Here is a 22,593-nt window from a genome sequence, read left to right on the forward strand (position 1 = left end):
GGAAGTGTGTTTTTCATCTCAAGTACACAGTAGGGAGAAACAAACCTGAGAAAATTGTGATTGTTTTCATTAAGTATGGTTAACACAGGCAGCGTACATTAGTGAAAAAAAGAACAAAGAAAATGTAGGAAAACAACAGAGTGATATAGCAATAAGGTCTGTAATAAGTTGATGCATTTAATAAAATGGAATTATATGGAACCATATTGAAGTAGAAGTCAGCTTGATACCAGGTGATAGCTATAGCCAGTCTAAGGTAAGCTTCAGTGCCTTTTTAAGGCTTCACTAAAGAAAGTACTAAGTAGTTATATCCTTAAGACTATGTAAGGGAAACTCCAGCATTTTTTAAAAAGCTAGTTTTGTAGTAAAAAAAGGGAAATATTTATACAACTATTTGTAAGAAATTCATGCAAAATTCAGAAGATGTTGTTAATGTAGGAATGCAGTACATTAACAACATATGAAAACTAAATGAGTCAATGGAAAGAATATAAATTGGAAAAAAATATAAATTACATTAAGTTCATGAATTCATCATTGTTTTGTTATCCAAGTCAGGTAGAGATCTGTTCTTTCTATACCAAAGACTTATTTATAGCCAACTTTGAAGTTTCTTCAGCAAAGGGTTACAACCCTGGTAGTTACTTTTTTAACTATTGAAATTTATACTTAAAGAGAAAGGAACAAATCACCACATGAGGCTTTTATTGAAATACTAGAGGCCCAGTGCATGTAATTTGTACACTGGGGGGTGGGGGGTCCCTCAGCCCAGCCTGCCCCCTCTCACAGTCTGGGAGCCCTCAGGGGCTGTCCTACTGATGGCTTAGGGGGAGGCTCTGAGCAGGCACCGTGTGTGTGTGTCTGTGTGTGTGTGTGTGTGTCCCCGCTGGGGGCCTGCCCCCAGCCGCATCTGAGGCTTGGGGCAGGTGTCCCTCTGTGTTGATCTCTCAGGCTCCAGGCTGCACCTACGTGTTGTTTTCTCGGGCTCGGGGCCACGTCTGGCCCCTCCTCCTGAGCTGGTCGTGACCGTTATGGAGTCTTGGCCTTATTTGCATATTACTGCTATATATATATATACACACACACACACACACACACACATATACATACACACACACATATATATATATATATATATTAACACGTACACATATCTAATGTTTGTTTGGTATATAGGATCAGCAATTGTTGGGTCCACCTCATTATCCTCTTCTTTAGTCATAATCTCAGGTTCATTCATTCATTACCAAGCACTTAAGCCCTGACATAAGCTGGGTTCTTCAGTGAAAATTGGTAAATTGCAAATAACTGAGGCACTACCCACAAAAAGCGAGACTGTGGCTTTCTCCTTGGTTACTGAGGACAGCAGAAGGAAAAAATGGGCAGAGTCCAAACAAATTTAGTTTAAATACAGGGGAAAATGTTGTCAGAGCAGAAGTTAAACCACTAGGGGAGACTGTTGAAGGAAGCTGAGAAGCATTCACAGGTGTACTTAAAAATGTTTCTTCTCCCTGCAAACATCTCAGAATTACTTAGTACAGCAGGTCCTCAAATAACATCATTTCGTTCAATGTCACTTTGTTAGAATGTAGTTGCGAGACCATAGGAACTTAACTCTTGTTTATATCAACCACCCATGGTAAAATAGGTTTCCTTATATGTCATTTTGCTTAAAGTCACAGACCCAATTGATGTCATTAACTGAAGACTTACAGTATTTGCTTTTCCTCTTTGACCTTGAGATAGAAATTTAAGTTCTATTTGGGTTGTTTAACATCACGTCAGGGCTTAAGTGCTTGAGTATCCTCCAACTAAGAGAAGATACAACTTTCTTCCCCATTAGGCAAACCTTTCAAAGGAGAACATTTTAGGTCTTTTCAATAATACAGTGGTTCTCAACCTTCTGGCCCTTTAAATATAGTTCCTCATGCTGTGACCCAACCATAAAATTATTTTCGTTGCTACTCCATAATGTTGCTAATGTTATGAATCGTAATGTAAATATCTGATATGCAGGATGGTCTTGGCGACACCTGTGAAAGGGTCGTTCGACCGCCAAAGGGGTCGCGACCCACAGGTTAAGAACCACTGCAATAATAGAACTGGAAACACAGGTTGATACTGGGAGGTTAATACATATGCCCCGACGACTCCTTCTGCACAAGTGAAAAGACAGGCCTGGGGAATTTGAAGAAGTATGTGGATGTGGATGAAACAAGAGTGGAAGCAAGTGAATAACTGCTGGAGCTAGGCTCATGGGTACATGAAGTTCATGACACTAGCCTCTCTACTTTTTTCATCATCAAAGGCTTTTTAAAAAATGATGAAAAAAGGAAACTAAAGTAATAATGCCTGCCAAATGATCAGAAAGAATGGAAGACTAATTAGGAATGAAGGATTAGGATGCCATGAGTCACTACACAGGTAATATAAAACATTACTTTAGCCAATAGTTTCAATCCCTTCCCTCAAGGCACAGCAATCCTCTTACCTGGATACCCATTGCTATACCCATCAAAGTGGGTTTCCTGGGCTTTTATTTTGCCTGCCCTGGCTTTGATGAAAGACTCATAGTCAGGCAGCCCAGGGTAAAGGTAAAAGCAAAGGTGTGCAATACAATCCATGAATATCAAAAGCTGACAATCTAAACAAGAGGTTTGGTCAAAAAAGAGGTGTGATGGGCTATTAACTCCCATCTTGAATTTTTCCTTCACTAATCACTCAGAAAGTCATAATTCTATATCGAGTAGGTACTCAATCAATGAATGTTAATTAGCCAAAAATGGCAGTTTTGGCTCATTCATCCAATTACACATGGCCACACTACCAAAGCTTGACTTTTAAATTTATCCCACAATGAAAGTGTTTCTGGACAAATCCAACACAAGAGGCATTTTCTACCTGATATCCAGAGAAGGCCGTCCGCCACGTAGCCAGCGTGACAGGAAAGGGACCTGTCGAAGGACTGCACAAAAGTCCACTTGTTCTTCTTGGGGCAGTATCTCTCGACTGTGGGCAGAACCTGGCGCAGCTCATTTCTGCCCCCAACTGCATAGAGGTATTCGTCCATGGCACCCAGCACAAAATGCTCCCGGCAGTTCTTCATGGGCGCGATCTCTGCCCAGGAATTACTGCGGGGGTCGTAGCGACAGGCAGTCCTCACCGCACACGTCCGGCCAGTGGCGTGCTCCACTTCCCCTCCCGCCACAAACAGAAAGTCCCCCATGACGGCCACACAGTGGTGGCTCCTTCCCACGGGCATGGGGGCCAGCTCGCTCCAGTTGGCAATGGCGGCTATGAGAGCATTCTCCTGGTCCACAGGATTGAAGTACCGAAGTTCCTTGACTTTGCAGACCTCGCGCTTTTTCCCGCCGATGATGTACAGAGTGTCCGACTGGAAGCGGGGTTTGGTCCTGCAGGTCTGCCACACGGGCTGTGCGTAGATGCTCTGGTGGTACTCCAGGGCCTCATTGACAAGAGCCGTCGCCGTCTCACTTGCCTGGACGAGGGGGTGGGACAGGGCAACTGTATGGAGAGTATCCACATCCATCAGGCCAAAGCGGATGTACTGCAGGAGCTCATCCATGTACTGGTAATGGCAGTTGTGTTCCAACCACCTCACGGCTAGCTGAAACAGAGGGAGGGGAAGGGAGAGGGCAATACAAAGGTAAGAAAGAGAGCCTAAACAAGGGCGTGTAGAAGGCCACTGTGTATTCTTTCAGACACTTAACATTTTTTTCTTACAAATCATGTTTTGATACCTGTTGAGAATTTTCTCCCCCTGCATCAGCCACCCCCCCGCTCCTCCCCCACAAAACAACATAAAAGAACTCAAGACATTGTTGTAGGCGTTAGAAACAATGTTAAGCAACAGTAATGGGGACTTGAAGCTATCACTTGGAGTGAACAATAATCACTTTTTATTTTAAAAAATGTTTTTATTGATTTCAGAGAGGAAGGGAGAGAAAGAGATAGGAACGTCAATGATGAGAGAGAATCATTGATTGGCTGCCTCCCACTGGGGATCGAGCCTGCAGCCAGTGCATGTGCCCTGACTGGGAATCAAACATGATCTCCTGGTTCATAGGTCGACGGTCAACCACTGAGCCATACCAGCCGGGCAATAATCACTTTTCAGAGTAAAAATATTGTGGTGAGGCAGCCTGTTCCCTTACATTTCACGCAAAAGAGGCCTGATACACCCCACCCCCAGGAAATGTCAATGGTGAGTGGTGTCATCACAGTTCAAACAATGTATGTCAGCCCATGAGTCAAGGTGCTGTATCAATGTAAGTAATGTAAGAAAATATGTGATCATCTGAGACCACAGGGTATACTTGAGAGAAAATCAATATGACACTAGTAGAATGATTTAGAAAGGAAAAGGACTTTTTCCCCTGCCCCTTTGGTTAGTATATCAGCCAGAAAGCAAGAGAAGAAAAAGGAAGATTGAAATCTATCAATTTAAATTTTTTTCTCAATCAGTTTTCATCTTTAAGACAGTTGTTATTTGCCCATGTAAGATATTGGCAATTTGTTAGAGCCTTTCCCCCAGAAACAGGATATAGAAGAGATTATCTTTGTATTTTGAACAACATAGCACAATGTAATCCTAACCTTTTTATTTAGGACCAGATCACTTTCAGGAAAAAAAGTTGCAAGAACTTATGGCTACAGATAAAGAGAATGTCTTAAACTAATGTAGGTGCATTAAGCCATAAATAACAAAACTGAACAACAGTTTAGAAAATACCATCAACAAAACACTAACTCATGTTATGGAGCACCCGAAGAAATTTAATTAATGTGAGTTAATATTTAAGTTTAGCAAACTTGTCCACACATTAGCATAAAGAAGTATATCTAATATCTCCAGTCACCATATTTGATATGAACAATTCTGTGCAGCACCTATATTAAACTCAATCTCCCAGGCAATACAAATGTGGATCTGAAGGAACAACATGGAAAAGTAAAGTAATGGCCCAGCTGATGTGGCTCATCATCATCTGCACATCAACCTATGAACCAGGAGGTCAAGGTTCAATTCCCAGTTAGGGCACATGCCCGGGTTGTGGGCTAGATTCCGAGTTGGGGGAGTGCAGGAGGAAGACCATCAAATATTCTCTCTCATCATTGATGTTTCTCTCTCTCTCTCCCTCTCCTTTCCTCTCTGAAATCAATTTTTTAAAGAAGTAAAGTAATGAATTAGAATACTGAATAATTTTTTTTTTACTTGCTTTCTGTCCTCGTAACAAGGGTCACTAAACTCTCCAAAACACTAGATCAGTGGTTCTCAACCTGTGGGTCGCAACCCCTTTGGCGGTCGAACGACCCTTTCACAGGGGTCGCCTAAGACCATCCTGCATATCAAATATTTACATTACGATTCATAACAGTAGCAACATTACAGTTATGAAGTAGCAACGAAAATAATTTTATGGTTGGGTCACAACATGAGGAACTGTATTTAAAGGGCCAGAAGGTTGAGAACCACTGCACTAGACGATTTCAGACTTCCTGAGTTTCTGTGTCCATTTGACAAATGGCTCCAAAAGGCAGCACATATTTTGGGCTTATCTTTTTAGCTTTTCTGAATGGAGATAATGTAGGAAGTGAATTCGCTTTCAATAGGCACTGAAATGCATCTTTTAATGATTTCCGAAATTTGGAGAAGTGGCAAGGGAATGTCACTGGGTGCAGGTAACCTGCCAAGGCCAAGGAGACAGACATCATGGAGGGCAGATGAGTGACACTCTGTAGCTGTGTGTCTAGATACTGGCATTTTTAATTTAAATAAGATAGAAACATCATTAAAAAAAGATCTGTGTATGTAACAGCAGCAATAATCAAAGAGATTGCAGAAGGAAAAGGTCACTCATCAAAAGGTCTCTGCCAGATATGGAGACTTCCCACAGGCAGCATCCTGGGCTTTCTCCACCATCATTTAGAAGTTTCTAGGGATGGGGTTCCAATTATTTCCCTGAGAAGATAATTCAACAACTTAGCAAATGATTTCCTATTCTTTGCCCACAGAGCTTTCAAAAGTTGTCAGTGATAAAGTCATCCCACTCAAAGTAATTTCTCATGCACCAGGTAAAATTTTCTAAAACTTAATATTTAATATTGCTTCCAATTTAACAGACTAATTCCAGCTGATATTGCTTTGCTTTGTAACAAATTTCTTACATCCCAATGTTTCTGCATCTTTCATGTGGATACTACAGGAAACAGCACTGGAAAAACATTAGACAAATACCCATGTCTCCATAGTCCGTTTTTACAGCACAGTGCTGCCCATATAATCATTTTTCTCTTTCCTCATAAATCAGTTCTCCCTATACCATAATCGATCTTCCAGCCCATCTCTTAACACTCTCCGGTTTACCTTTATCTTTCTACCAAACAGTATCACTTACTGTGTGAGAAGAAGTTTACCAGCCACAACTAGGCTCTCTGCCTTTAAGAAAATCTCTCATGCATCAAATCGGCAGTGGGAAGTGGCCACCTTCATCTATTACTGATTAAATTCTGGTTTTCTGTCTACTGCTATGTCACATGTACACAGGTATTAAGATGTTTTCCACGCTCAAATTTCCCAATTACTGTGTATTAATAGAAGACTTTGTTCACATACATTTAGTTTGCATTTTCTGGGATTATCTTGATCTTATTTCTAGCCAATATTTCTAACTTCTCACAGATTTTATAATTTTCACACTATCATTTTTAAATAGTTTCAGAGTACACAAGTCATTCATATGTGGGTTTATCTTTTCTCCAGATCAAAGGTAAATATGAATTACAATGAACTATTTTGCCCCCAGCTTCAAAACAATCTCACCTGGACATAGTATTATTTATAAACTAGAGGCCCGGTGCACAGATTCATGCACTGGTGGGGTCCCTGGACCTGGCCTGCAGGGATCGGGCCGAAACTGGCAGTCTGACATTCCCCGAGGGGTCCCAGAGTGCAAGAGGGCACCCTGCAAAGTTGCTGTCACTCGGCATCTCCTGTGTTGAGCATCTGTCCCCTGGTGGTCAGTGAAGATCATAGCTACCGCCGGTCAGCCAGTAGGCCGGTCGCTTAGGCTTCTATATATATAGATTTAAATCCAGTGCTTCTCACACTTAAAATGTGCAAGAATTACCTGGGATTTCTGGTTAAAATGTAGGTTCTAATTCAATAGGTGAAGGTGGAGGGGATCGGGAGTCTGCATTTCTAACTGTCTCCAGTTGATGTGTATGCTCTGGGACATGGACCACCCTTTGAACAGGAAAGTTTTAGATAGTTTTCCTCCCATTCATGAATTAGCAAATTGCTGCTTTATTAGACTAAATTAAGTATGTTGTTTCCAATTTAAGAAGGTTTAAATCAATGAAGTCTAAGTAGGATGCTTTAGTAAAGATACAGGATACTTATAGTTTATTATTATGGGTAACACAGCATATTTCCTACATAGTAAGATATGGGCAAGACCTTACTATGGGTAAGACAGCATATTTTGAGACCTTCGTTCTATAAGGTCTATAACTCAACAGCTGATTATGATAGCACAAGGCAAGTCATATGATCACTCCATGCAGTTTTGCTTTTATAATAATAGATAAATAAATGTAATCGTGTTATTGTACTGTTTTTACTTTCTTGAAAGTGTAAAAGAGAAAAAACACTGAAACCATGGATAACTCTTATTTATCCAAATAATGAAAGCACTGTCAAAAAATTTAAAACAATGGGCTACGTCAAAATCACTTCTCCACTGTGAACCGCACCTAGCACTCCCTATTGCTTGCCATGCTGCATTACTAGTACAGGCAAGGTGGCGGAGGGAATGCTGGAGCCCATTTAAGGGGTTTAGAGTCTACCGTAAGCAGAAGGCTGATTCATCATTGGGGCATCATAGAATTCAAAGACACAATTCGCTTTGTAGTGTATTTTGATGGTTATGTTCTCAGGGAAGGTTGAAATCCTATTCTCTCTTATTTATTCTGGTATGATGACATCCCCATCATCCTAAACTCTAGCATATTTTGACTGGGAGGGAAATGGAGCATTCAGTGCAAGTCTTATCTCCCACTTTTTGGTGACAAGCCAGCAAGAGTGGGAAAGAAATAAAGGATTCATTCTGGGAGGACACAATAAAGAGTACTTAGGAAAGATGGCCATTAGGCAAGATGTTTCCTTAACCATCTGAAACACAGGGGACTGTCGTCTCCAAGGACCACAGGGCATCACCCAAGCACTCTGCCTGACCCAATCTAGTTGATCTTATCCTAGTGGAGAACTGTTGCTTCCTAAAGAAGCATCTGCTACAGCTTATTTGTACATCAACTCATCTCATCCTCAGATCTTCAATGAGAACAGTGGTTGGTACATAGTAGGCTATAAATACTTGTTGCATACATTGAAAATTCCTAGGATATTCTTAGACTATTTATCATATTTCTCTTGAACAAATAATATCCATTCTTATATATTTTTATTTATCTAGCACAGGCTTCAGTTTCCTAATTTATTATCTCATCTTTGTAGCTTCCCTATATAAAGCACTCATAAGCTCTCAACTCCACATAGCGGCATGCAGTGTACATACAATTCTTGTTTTACTCCCTCAGGTAGTTGGTGCTGCCACCTCTCCTTGAGATCCTTGGCAATGCAATAACCACTGTAGTCTTTTAAGCCCTCAAATACATAATAAAATACTAGGGCAAGAAGCAACTTTAGAGTACATTTGGTTCAAGCATCTCAAGACAGGGCTTTTGATCCACGGTTGGGAATCCATGGATGTGGAGGGCCGACTGTATGCATTTTTTTAATGCCATTTTATGTAAGGGACATGAGCATTTGTAGATTTTGGTATCCTTGGGGGTACCTGGAACCAATCCCCCATGGGTATTAAGGGAAAACGGTGAGTAAGTTAAGGGACATCAAAAGTTATATGTGGATTTTCAACTGCATGGGAGGTCAGCGCCCCTAAGCTTCACAATGTACAAGTGTCAACTGTATCTATAAATGCCCTTTACCACAGCAGTTCTCATCAGATGAGTGATGCAATCTTTTTAACCAACACTAACAAAAGATATAGTGCTCACAACATTGTCTGAAAGCAATGACTATTTCATAGAACTTCTCAGCCAGAGCTGAATAAGCAAAGACTGGTACTTTTGCCCACAGCCTGATTCTGCTTCTCAGCCAGGGGTAGCTGTAATTGTTCTCCTACTTAAAACTTGGTTGCAGACAGTTTTGCTGTAGGGGCACACTGAGCCCTCCCTGTGGCAGGAGCACACATGTCTATATCCTTGCCAGTCCTGTCATGCCACTGAGATAAACCAGGGCACCAGTCTCCCCTCAGTGCCCATAAGGCAGCATGCATTCCACAATTTCAGAAAGGAATAAAGGAAGGGCACAAGAGCAAACCAACAGAGACCTGGCATTCATGAACCTCCACCAAAGTGCCAGGCATGTCAAAGAACTCTTGGGCAGCAAGGAGTGGGAAGCCACAGAAGGGCGCTTCAATAGCATGAGGGACAATGCCTAGACAGGATTTTTTTGTTTCTAAAGGATGGCAAGCACACTGTCCATCTTCTAATATACTCCCTCCAAGGGAAGTTGCATTGACTATTTTACAGATTATTTTTATAATGCCTTAAATTCTAATAAACAGAAGCATAAAACTTTAGCAATATACCATTTTATTATCACATCTTCTTCAGATGATAAATGTGAAAAGTTCCCCAAGGGCCAGTGAGCAGGGGTTAAACTACATAGAAGCTCATCTCTTTAAGGTGAGTCATGCAAGGTCCAGGCAGTGACATATTACACCAGAATCATGACTGCCATAGAGAGAAAAAATCATATTAATAAATAAATGCACCAAATTTTATAGTCATATTCTCTTCTTTGTGACCAAATGAAAATTTTCTGTTCAAAAAGATAACAATCTCAAAAAGACAACATACCTATAAAATCCAAAAGCACCAGAAACTAGGGACTCAGGACCAGAGCATTTTCCTCCACCAGAACAATGGAAACGTTACCATGGAGGAATATTAAAAATTATATCAGTGCTCACTTGAGTGCTATAATTAAAATCGTGTCAACATTCTGCTTGTAAAACAGATTTTTGAAGGGAGGTTGCACATTAACCATTATAGCTGACTACAGACTTATGTCAGACACCTAGGCTGTTTTTCCTCTAAGAAATACATTTCAGTAGAATCAAATCTGATGAGGCCCCGGGTTCATGTTCTATCAGAAAAAACGACCTGACAGATTTTTAAAAGAATGTTCAGCTTAGCAGATATGATAATAACATATGTTCTTTCACTGTTCATTTAAAACTTTATAAAGTTGGGAGACAGACAAATGTTCTTATTTTTATCTTCAGAATAAAATGTGTGCCTGATAATACTCTGGTTTCTCTTCAGATTGTATAAATCCTTCGTGTTTTACTACAGATGTCCATGAGGAGCAGTTATGAGGTTTTTTAAAGAGATCTAAAAACAAAACAAAACTTGATGTATACAACTTATTCTCAAATGGCTCAGAAAAAAGTGCCCTCCCCTTCACTCTCTCTGCTACTATATATATCAATACTATATCCTGTATATATCCTCCTACTATGTATATATATATATATACACACACATACACATTATATATATATATCTATCTATAAATAAATATCTAGAGAGAGAGGAATATGATAAAGCAAATGAGGTAATTTGAAAATTATATGGGTTTCTCTGTACTCTTTTTTATTACTGCAACTTTTTGTTTGAAATTATTTTTAATTAAGAATTGAAACAACAAAATATTTGCCTAATAATCATCTTTATTCATATTTTTTAAATGCATACTGCAGAGCACTGAAAGCAAGAGCCCTTGCAGCAAAGGGTGTCTCTTTCCCATAGACCGGGACACACATATAGGACTGGAGGAATCACAGTAACCACCCTGAGGCCTGCTACATTTAAACTCCAGGTATTGAGGAGGACAAATAAAAAGTGACTATGAATCTTTTATTTTAGTTTTTTCATTCACTTATTTCTCAATTTTTTAATGAGTGTTTATTATGTATCAGGAACTTACTTGATGAGAAAGAAGATTCTAATAAGAATACATATTCTTACTTGCCATTCAGTTCAGTTCATAAAACTCAAGGCTTACTCTTGACCTTGATGGTCTTAATGTATTCCTATAAAATATACTTATGGAATATGGAATTGGGGAAAGAAAAATCCTGCAAATTTGGAAGTTTCAGCCTATTGTAGGCAGATTTTCAGATACATGCTAAACCCATCTTTCTATGTTACCAATTCCCCCATAGGTCTTTTAAATATTGCTGGTACATTTATAAATGTTATGGTTTTTTAAAAAGCTGTTTAATTTGTAAACATGCCCTGGAGCATCCTGAGAGCATCAAGCTCTTGACTATTTCTTTATGAACTAATTCAATAATAATGAACCAATAGCAGGTTCGCCACACACATACTCCCTCCTGAAATTAAACTTTCAGTGACCAAAAGGACCTCATGGGCTCAAGCAGCTGCCTAAGGCCACAGACACAGAGAAAGTCGAACTCTTCACATAAGGGGACAGTGATTAATTTGGATGTCCAGGAAGTATCTAAGCTGCATTGAAGGTTTGATGTTGGCAGCCTCCAAATAAAAAAGAAAAGAATCCTCAAAGGCCACTTTAAACATTAATTTATAGCTTCGGAGTGCAGAGCTTGGAGTGGGGAGCCTGCTAACTGAAGCACGTGGCTAAACATTGTCAGGGGCCAGACTCTGCTACCAAGGGATGGAACTGTTGGGCTGGGGGTGGGGAGCAGGGCTTATATCCGCAGTAAGTTGCAGAGAATACACATAAACATGATGGCAACCTTCGTCACTATGTGAATTTCAGCCTGGCTATGATGTTTAAACAAACAGAATATTTCACAGTGCCTTCTCTAACTTAATTTCATCATCATGTAAATAACTGGGAAACAATGAGTCCTTTATTCGCACCTTGCAACACTTTTGATTATAATACACAAGTAATATTTTTGTCAAAGAAGATACACTGTCCAGTGCCATTATTCATCAGTTTTGGGGTAGGGGGAGTGGCCTAAAGAGCAGGTCTATAATAGTGATGTAAGGAAAAGATGGAGATGTGGACAGATGGGCCCAGGGCAGGGAAGCCAGTGGCTTGACAATCTCTTAAGACTCATGAGGGAAGAGGAGGCTGCAATGGATGAAGGAAGGAGTAGGCAGTAGCCATTCCAACGGCTCTATTGAGAGGACTGTGTTTCAGCTCCAGTGCCTGGCACCCAGCAGTAAATCCACAAGTGTTTGCTGAATGTCAGATAAATGGGAATTAGGAGACTGCAATCTGGAGAAATCACAGATCTGAGACATCTTTATAAGCTTAGAAGGAACAATGTGTGTGAAGAGCAAAGGGAACTTTGAAAGGGCAGATGGGAGGATTGAAAGGAAACAGAAACTGGACCCATTGACCAGCTCCAGCCCTGGGAGCAGAAAGGCTAGCACATGCCAGGAGGCGAAGTGTGGGACCTTCTGAGGGGGGCATCACTGCTGAGGGATACAACCTCGGTGAGAGCATCAGGTGAGAGCACCGAGGTGGGTGTGAGGTGGAGCATTTGAGAGGACGTAAGAAAGTCCTTCATTCTGGACATTAGTTTTCCACAGTTAGATATAAAGGGTAGAACAGATTGGGGAAAGGCAGGAACCTAGGTTTATAGTAAAAACAATTTGAAATAATAGTTATATTTCCTTTAAGAAAAAGCAGTCCTTGCTTGAGTACCATTAATTTGCAAGCATACTAAATCTATAAAATAAAATCACTCATTGTCACATATAAGACATGTTAATATTAAAATGAAAATTCATACTACTTTCTAAATACCCCAAAAACAATACTGATCAAGTTAACTGACACATTTCTCTCCTAATTACTTTTTACTCCCAATACTTAAACAAAACAAGACATAACTAATCAATAATTTTAGTAAATATTCCTGAGGGCTATTTTATCCATGCTGTTCATGCAGTAGACAAAAATAAACATTCTTGGTCTGGTGTGGTGAAGAATCGGGTGAGAGAAAAAAAAAATATATACATATATAGTTTCTGGAGCCTCTTCAGGTGAGACTAAACGATCGCTTTGTGCCTCTCTTGACCATTCAAAAACAAGTAGCATTTTTTTAAAGCAAAAAATAAATAATGTGGAAACAGAATACTTGATGTAAAATTATAATCATTATGATGCTGCCACTTTGACATCTATAGACTTAATTGCTTTATAATTGACTGTGAGACAGAATGGCCAAGGTAGACAGAAATACGCTGCTGAGTGTTCACTGGGGGAAAGAGAAAGAAGACAACACACATGAGAAAGCAGAACAATGAGCCTAGCTCTCAGGTGCCTCATCTGTGAGACCACCCTGCTCAGCTTGGAGACAGAAATAAAGGCTTTCCTTCATTTTTTTCTTTTCCTCTATTTTTCTTTTTTTTAAGGGTATGCATCAAGGAGGGTTGTAATGAGCTGCCTATTGTAAACACTAGCATTGCTAGGTGCCTTCGTCTTATTTACCCTGTGCTTCAAATAGCAACAAGATTAGGTATTGGATTTAGACAAATTGAAATCTGCAACTTTTAATAACCTTCATACTTCACAGACACATATGTGTGTCCCTGCCTCAACCTCCACCCATACTGCCCAAGAAGGAGGGAAAAGGAGTTCTGCTGCACCTGGAACCAGAAATGCAAAAAATCAGTTGTGAGGAGAATGGGGCCTTCGCTTCTGTGTGTGCCCACTTGGAACTGACTACACTTGCTGGTTAGTGTGAGAAACTGCAAAACCTCAGTGTGAGCTGCTGCATGAGCAAACTGGCCGAAGCACCCTGGCGTTTCTACTTCCCCGCTGCACAATCGGAATGGAAACATTTGCTCTATTGGAAGGCAGTGATAAGGATGGATTTTTAAAGTTCCCATTTTTAAGTGAAAATGAAAGAAAAACGCTCTTCTAGATGTGTTGTGCCTTTGAGCTCCATTTGAAAAAAAAAAAAGCGAAAAGAAAAAAAAAGGCAGAGAAAGCTGCTGTGAAGGTCACCGAGTGAAAGAACTTCCTCGGGGCACAGAATAAATTAAATCCCAAGGAAAAAATAAAATGTGATTTCCGGAGTGTGAGGCACAAACTCCAAATGACAATGATTGACAGCCAAACTATATCCGTGCAATATCCAAGACTGCACGTTCTCATTTACCTCAGTGTAGCCAGCAAGCGCCCATTAAACATCCGTCTGATGCCCAAATTAACCTTCTTGGCAAACTGAAAGAGGCACAAACTATCATAATCAACCTTTCATTATCACAGCAGCCTCTAGTTAAAGGGTCAGAATAATTGTGCCTTCAGAGCCTTGATTGTTTTCAATCAACAGACGGCTGGAGTGACAGCTCGGTGATGGAGGGGTCTGATGAAACCGCACCAGGCCTAATCAGAGCCGATGAAAGGAAGGCATGATTGGTGCAAATGAACAGTCGTGCCTCTCCTTTTCATTTACAATCTGAAATTACTCTTAAATGTGTGGGGGTTTTTCCCTCCCTTATGAGCACCACTGAAAGAATGTTTGACTTATTATGAGTTCTGACAGTGCCGAGTTATAAAACACAGGTAGGGTTATCAGCTGAGGCTTTAAGTGGGTATTCAGCATAATTCTAACAAATTCACTCTTGAAAAGCACAAAATGACTAAAAAGCTTCCAATGACCTAACCTCTCAGTGCTGTTTGATTAACAGACCCATTTATTCCGCTGGCATTCTAAATGACGAGAAGATAAAACCCAGGGCAGACATACAGTATCTGTAACTGTTTTCTCTCAACCCTGCTGCTCCCTTTATTTCAGCAATAGTTCCCCTGCCCCACGTCCTCACTGTTCTCGAAGAACTCCACATTAACAGCTCAAACGAACTCATCCATCAGAGGGCTTGGACCAAAAGGGGTTGTTGTGGGTGAAGACCATGAAGCCATAGGGGGAACCACAAGGGTAAGAAAGGGGCTGGAACCCACCAACACTAATGCTGATATATCAGAAAGAATATTTGGGAAAAGAAATAAAAAATCTGTAATAGGACAGGCTAAATGTATCATAAAGAGTTTTGGAGAAATTGGAAACAATTCTAAGCTGCATTCATACAGCAGCTATTGTCCACAAACTACAGACATGAACATCCTTATAAAATTTAGTGATGAATGGGATATACACTTGGGGTTGCAAAAATAAACTTCTATTTTCTCCTTTAATCCTGAGATCAACCAGCCAATCATGAGTATGGTTGGTTAGTATCGCAAAACAAAGGAAATTCTGTCAGCTGCAAAGATTAATAAGCACATGTATGTGTGTGTATCTGCAAGTGTGGGTATGGTATAAACCCCACCTGCATGTGTGCAAGGCATAAGGCACGGGGTAGCTGTTGGCTCTGGGCTCAGGGTAGTTTTAACCTCTCTACTCGAAATGCTTACATAAAACTTCAGCCATTTTATTTGCTGGACTGTATGTTGGAATGATGAGATAGAGATGCATAATTAACAAAGTAAAAAAAATAGCTATTTTTTTCTATACAAAATTCATTACTTCATTGCTGAACCAATGTACCCAGAATGTTCAAAATGCCCATAGTTTAAACTACATGTAAATACACTTCAAGCAGGATATGCTAACTCTGTCACATGACATTCTGCAGGATCACAAAGTTTCATTTTGATTGTTTTTTAGGAGCCAATTCTCAAAGAAAGATGTCTGGCAAATGCTTCAAACACAAGTATTTTCCAAACCCACCCTGCCTTCTGCCACTTTCCCAAGTGTCCATGATCCTCAGCCGGCACTTGCCTTCCTGCGTGCGCACAGGCACCTCCGGCAAGCTCTACCAATGACACAGGTGCCATCACCTCCTGGTATCGGCTTTTCAAGGCACAGCCTTCTTCTTTCCAGAAGGCAGTTTATGTACTGGTCACATAGGACTGGCTTCGGGATACTGGCAGCACGTGGGATTTAAAACAGGATTTCCTAGCTGGTTCACAGAGCATGGGGAGGAACAACAGGCCAACCTAGGTAAGTGCCTATTCTAACCCCTAGAATCCAAGAGGTGTGGAATTAACCATTTGAAAGCACTACACGGACCTCTACATGGCCCAAATCTTATACGAGATGAGAAGAACAAGATTCTTCAGAGGATGGCAAGCCTGCTAAGTCACCTCTTAGTGTGCTTTATTATTTACCCTTTATATTGAATTCAAAGAGTGAGTATATATACAGAGTGTCCCCCCAAAATGTATACACACTTTAACAGTGTGTATAATAGCTCAATTTTGAAAACGAAATGTATTTTAATAAACACTGTCTTTATAACTATTCAAAATGTGTACATACTTTTTTGGGGGACACCCTACATTTATTCCCAACAGTGGGCAGAATAAGAAATGGTTTATAGTCCTCAGCAGGTTCAATGCCATTCTCATAGCCAACAAGAGAGATGCCTAAATATTTGCCTCTTAACTAAGCACAGTCTTTTCTGATGGAGAGCTTCAGTCTTACTTTCAGCTATGAGTAATTTCTTATTGTGATTGGCTGGCTTATAGTCAATTTAGTATAATTAATGCTAAATTACATTGTAATTCACATAGAATTACAAATTAAAAGCTATATTAAAAGCAAACGAATTAATCAAAATTAATTATATTTTGCTCACTTGTTTTAAAGTATTAAGAAGATCGGTCCTCCTAAAACATTTAAACTTTAGTGCACTGTCCATCACTCCTTCAATTACTGATTTCCTTGTGTGGCCAGAGGAGGTAACATGAGCATTTCTCTTCAACAAGAGCACACACTAAATAGATCTGTGCAAGTGGGTGGAGGTGGAAGAGGGTACAAGGGGAATAAATGGTGTTGGAAGAAGAAGAAAAAAAGATGTGTGCATTTAGCCTTCAGCTGGCAGGGCTCTTTTTAGCTTCTGTTCTTGTAGCATAAGATCTGTGCCATTTATGGAAACTGACTTATAACACTTCTTATAGACAGGGGAATAATGTAAAAAATCTGTGATATCTATTGCTACAACCCATTGAGGATTTTTTTCCAAAGATATTTTTCTCCCTAGGTATGTTGCCTACCAATTGAAATCTGTTTTCATTCCTCCAATGTGCCACCCCAAATAATGAGGAGGTGTCAGACTAAAGAGTAGAACCTCACCACTGAGAACACATTGCTCTGTATTGTGAGCACAAAAGAAACCCATGAAATACCTTTATTTATGAATGCTGCCCCTATTTACTATCTTAGAATGGCAACCTTTCTCTTCCAGGTGTGTCAAGTCAAGATGTTCTTTATTTTTGCTTGTAGCAAAAGTTCTGGAGACAGGGTTGGGAGAAGCAGGGTGTAAGGGCATCAGTATTCAACAATAAATGTCAAGGCTTCTCCAGATGTCTCTTTGGAATATGAATAATTCCAGAGACTCTAGGCCACTCCACAGCTAAGTTTAGATCCCTTCCTTAGAATGCCCAGAACAAGAAGTTACTGTGGTCTGCCACGGCCAACTCGCATGAACACATGGTCACTGGGCACTCACCTGGCCTCATAAGGATTCCCATAGAAATAATCTGGTGATGAAGGATATGGGCCACAGGCTCATTTCTATTGGAAAGAGACTAACAATTTCAATAAATTAATATATTTTTCTCCTGAGGATAAAAAAAGGGGTTTGTACAAGTTCAGTGAACAAAAGCAACCTCATAGGGTGATCTCATCACAAATTCCTAACTGGGCAGTTCATGGTGGGTAACCACATCCAGGCCTATAAAAGGTTTATGCTCAACCTTAAGCAAGCCCTGCCCGTTGTTTTGGTGCACCCAGGTTAACACGCCTTGAAATGCCTCTTTTTCAGGCCCCTCAGAGGTGTAACCACCCTCAAGGGAGACCATAAGCTTGTTAACTATCCTGTGCCTTGCTTTCTCCCACCTTCATGTAATCTTCTGTATGTTCTCTCCTTAATCCAATTGTATAAAAGAAACTGAAAAACTGTCATTCTCTGGAGCATTCCAGATCTTGCTTCTTGGCATTGTCATCGGTTTGGCTCACATAAACTCTTACAAAAATTCTCTGGAGGTTTGGACATTTCTTATGTCAACATTCCCTGTCTCATAAGCCTCAAACCAGGCCATCACATGACTACTGATTTCTGCTGCATAACTTTCTAAATTTTCAATATACTGGGTGTAAAATGAATATATAATGATTAGTCATTTCCATTCATCCCATCCAATCTCTGACAACATCTGCAGACTTTCCCCACACGGGCTACACAGCGCAACCAAAAATAACGGCACTACACGTTCTCTTTCACACTGATTTAAATCTCTTGATCGGATTTTAAAGTGATCCTCCTTATGGGCCGTCCTTCCTGCTTTATACTTCGTCATCTTGTACCTTAAAGGAATGAAGAGCTGTTCTCTGCCTCGGTCAGAATTCTCTATCCATTCTTCCTCAACAAAACAGCTAAAATGCCAATTTTCTTGGCTCTGATAAAGAAAACCCTCAGCACACTTTCTTGTACTCCTTTTATTGGAATAATTTCTGCAATTTCCCACAAAGCTGCACAACACGTGAAAACAGAACTAGGTAATTTATTAAGAAATGTATACTGTTGATTCACTCACTCTAGATTAGAGTAACCTCTGACTTATGACAAGATGTATCTGGTAATTTGAGGTTCTGTTTTCTTCGAGACTTGGTGTATTTCAAAAGCATACAGTGAGACCTACATTAAAACTTACACTGTGACGTGAGTTAATCCCTTAACCTCTGTGAGCTTCAGTTTCCTCGCTTGTTAACACTTGGATAACACTTAACTTATCAACCTTAAAGGCTGATGAGAGACTCAAATGAAATTATGTGTAAAAGTGCTTTAAAAATATATACTAAGACTGTAAAGAATTATTACTGTTATTATTTTTTTAATGGGAAGGATATTTTCTTTTTAGTCCTCACCCAAAGGTATGTTTTTATTGGTTTTAAAGAGAGGGGAAGGGGTGGAAATGGGGAGAGAGAGAGAAAGAGACAGAGAGAGAGAGAGAGAGAGAGATACATTCGTTGGTTATGCCTCCCATACATACCCTGGCCGGGGATCAAACTCTAAACCTAGGTATGTGCCCTGACTGGGAATCGAACCCCCAACCTTTTGGTGTACAGGATGATGTTCCAATCAACTAAGCCAACCTCCCAGGGCATTTCTGTTATTATTATTGATTAACTTCTTTGCCTAGCCTTGGGGTTTCTACCTCATGTATAGCTCATAGTTGGGTTTTTGTTTTTAAATCCCTGATAATCCAGGTAGCAGCAATATTACTGCAGGCCACCAATGCATAAGTAATATTCTCCAGTCATCTTTTTCCTTCTCACAGCAGCAATAACAACATATCAGTCTGGAAACAACATGAATCACAATGAAAATTAGAAGCAGGGAACATAAATACGTCATATCTCATAAATCACCTTGTTATGCTGTTGTGCTCATTTAAAAAAAAAAGAAGAAAAAAAACACTATTAACTCATGGGAATGGCAGCCCATGAATACAAGTCAGGTCTTCTGTAATTTCGGATAATCGCTGTCCCTCACAGCTACTTGACAACGTACAGCTCTGGCACCGAGGAGAGCTGAGGATTCGCTGGAGCACAGTCCCTTGGAAATAAATGTGTCATGTGTCTCACACAGGCACACAGCCCAGGCAAACAACTGCAAGGCCACTGTCAAGCTCCTTGGGGATGAGTCCTCACAGAGGAATTAGCTGCACAGAGATGAGGATGGATGACTAAATATACACTCAAGCGCCAAGCCCTGAAATAGCGTGCTGCTCGGTGTCCAGCTGGGACCCTCAGAGGATAACACGTCCTCCAGCACAGCACTCTTTGGGATGTGAAGAAGCCTCTGTTTATTCTCTCCATTAGTGACTAGTAAAAAGGAAGTGGAGATGTCCTCATCACATTTGTAGAAAATATTGTATGTAGCTGGGAGGAGCTATCAGAACTTCCAGGAAGAAAATCGAGAAATGGCACATGATTAATTAGTTTAAGGAATAATAAATTTTAAAAAAAGGAGACATCATGAAGATGCGCAGAAAGTGCCTATCTGAAAAAAAAAACAAACAAACAAAACAACAACAATGGCATGCACATGTGACACTGAATTGAGGAAGAGCATTCAGGAATTTGATGAAAGATGACAATTTTTGGGGGGATACGTGTTCTCAGGCCATAGTATTTTATTCCACGTCTAGTGACCAAGGTCCAAGTGTTTAAAATGAGAACACTACTGGGAAATTTTTTATTAAATGATCACCCACAATCTGATTTCTTTGAGGCTAGCGCTGCACCACATGGACTGACAACGGTTTGCAAAGCTGTTTAAGGCACATACAATGAACAAGAGTTAACAATGAATAAAGTAGTGGCCGGTGTTGAAATGTCCAAACAAAAGCATTTTATTTTCCGATGTATCAGTACTGTCTCAACATGCCCAAAGTTAGCACTGAAATCATTAAACTGTTTGGCACAGGTCAGTCCCCACTGGCGAGGAATCGGGCCTGCTGAGAAAGAGTAGCAATGGAAAGCTCCACATCAGACTCCAAAATCTGTGAAAGCAGGACCATGTCAGTCCTTTCCATGATGGCCTGCCCAGAACCAATCACATAGCAGTGACCGGGCAGGGTGGGTACTCAATAACCGTGTGACATGAGTGAAAGAATGAATGAAGCTCATGTCACAAAGCACAATTAGAATTAGCCACATGACAAAGACACAGAGGCAGGCAGAGGAGGCCATTCATTACTCTTTTAATCTGTGGGCACAACACCCAAGGACAGGAATGGTCAAGCCCTTCCTAATTTCTTTTACTGTCACAGGATTAATTTGATTTACCTCTGTACCCATCACTCCCAGGTATTTTTGAGTTTCTATCATGAATTCAGAAGCTGTGGACCAAAGTGGAAACAGCCTCCAAATTAGAAGAGATAAATTTCATTTTTAAATTTGTTACCTCAGTTTCCCCATTTGTACCATAGGAGAGCAAAGCAATGATAAATGCAGAAGCATTCTCAAAACTGTGACGTGATATTCAAATAGAAAGTATTATATTTAATATGATGGTATTGTTGGACATATAGTACTGTTTGAAGTCCTGACTTCTCTCTTGCCAGAGGTGTATTTGGGTCAATTCATCATCTAAGAATAAAATACGAAAACTGAGTACAATACTAGTGTCCTCTATTTCCCATCTGTTGTGAAATAGTAGCTTTTTGTTTAGGGTTACCTTCTGGAGCTTTTTCTGAGGACCATGATTAAAACAAGCTGTGATATGAGTCATCCTGTGGTATAGATGAAAGCCCAAGAAGGACTCATAGAAAAACACTACTTTTGTGATTGTTAACTTCTCTACACAACATATGACTTACATCTCTACAGATACACAATAAATGCGTTATTAACAATATGACTTATGGACACAAATTTCCAACAAAAATACAAGAAAAGATGCAGTTTTAAAAGGCCCAAATCGTTTTGTATACCAATGTTCCTAGAATAAATCCAACCTTTTGTAGGAATAATGGGCTGTCTTATTAGCCATTCAATATATTTTAATGTGAAAACTCTACATTATTGTCTTTATTTATTATTTATAGAGTGCAAGGGTAAAACATGGCAGCATTCAATGCAAATACAATAGGCACAGCCTCTGCCTCTGGGGATGCAGACTCAAAGACCAATGTACACAGGATCAGCCCCAATCCCAAACCAGGTGACTTGGTCCTCTTGCCTTGCCGTACTAAAATGGGATATGACTAAGATAAAGCGACTCTCCCTGCTAAGGTCTGATCATGTTTGATGTCAGTGATGTGACCACTGAAATGTTTGGTCCATTAAATCCAGGCAAAGTTAGGCTCAAAATACAAGGAGGTACCCTCAATGCAAGATTAAAAAGGAAGAAAAACATTGATACATGGACTGTTCTGATAAATAATAAGTCCTTTTCACTAAGAGTAGAAAAACAGTTAATAAATTCATAATTAAAGGAAACTACAACTTCTCTACATTCAGAGAGGAAACCAAATCTCTCTAAGTCAATAATTAAACATCTTTATAAAGCTTTTTATCCAGGATCTGGCTTCTAATACTGTGCATAGCACATAATAGACACTCATGAAATACTCATTTTTATTTCCACACAATATCGTTATCCATTTAAAAAGATGGTTCTTGTTTTTGCTACTTCAGAGAAAAAAATAATAATCCAGGGAGCTGAACCAATGATTTGAAATCAGAAGGATCCCTCCCAGATTGGGTGAGGCCTGAGAGAGGGAAATGGAGTTAGCAAACCTGTACCGTGCCTTCTACTGCAGTATGGTTTGGGCCATTTGGTAGCGGCTCAAAATGTCCTGATGGATAGAGCCATGTCTTTGTCCTGTGCTAGCAAACACAAGCACTTACACTGTACTCAGGCTTTTCTATAAACTGTCCTCCCACGGAAAGCAATCTCCCCCTC

General features: G+C 40.1%; 1 protein-coding gene across 2 annotated transcripts in view; it reads right to left on the bottom strand.

The window, feature by feature from the left end:
• KLHL32 (kelch like family member 32) overlaps positions 1–22,593 on the bottom strand; it is a 197,167-nt gene that overhangs the window by 32,701 nt on the left and 141,873 nt on the right. For both annotated transcript variants that reach the window (XM_015557694.1, XM_006778235.2), the window contains exon 7: positions 2,902–3,628. In XM_015557694.1, the coding sequence (XP_015413180.1) occupies positions 2,902–3,628 (727 nt within the window). The remainder of the gene's footprint in view (positions 1–2,901; positions 3,629–22,593) is intronic.

This window comes from Myotis davidii, unplaced genomic scaffold, assembly GCF_000327345.1.
Source record: "Myotis davidii unplaced genomic scaffold, ASM32734v1 scaffold269, whole genome shotgun sequence".
NCBI lineage: Eukaryota > Metazoa > Chordata > Mammalia > Chiroptera > Vespertilionidae > Myotis > Myotis davidii.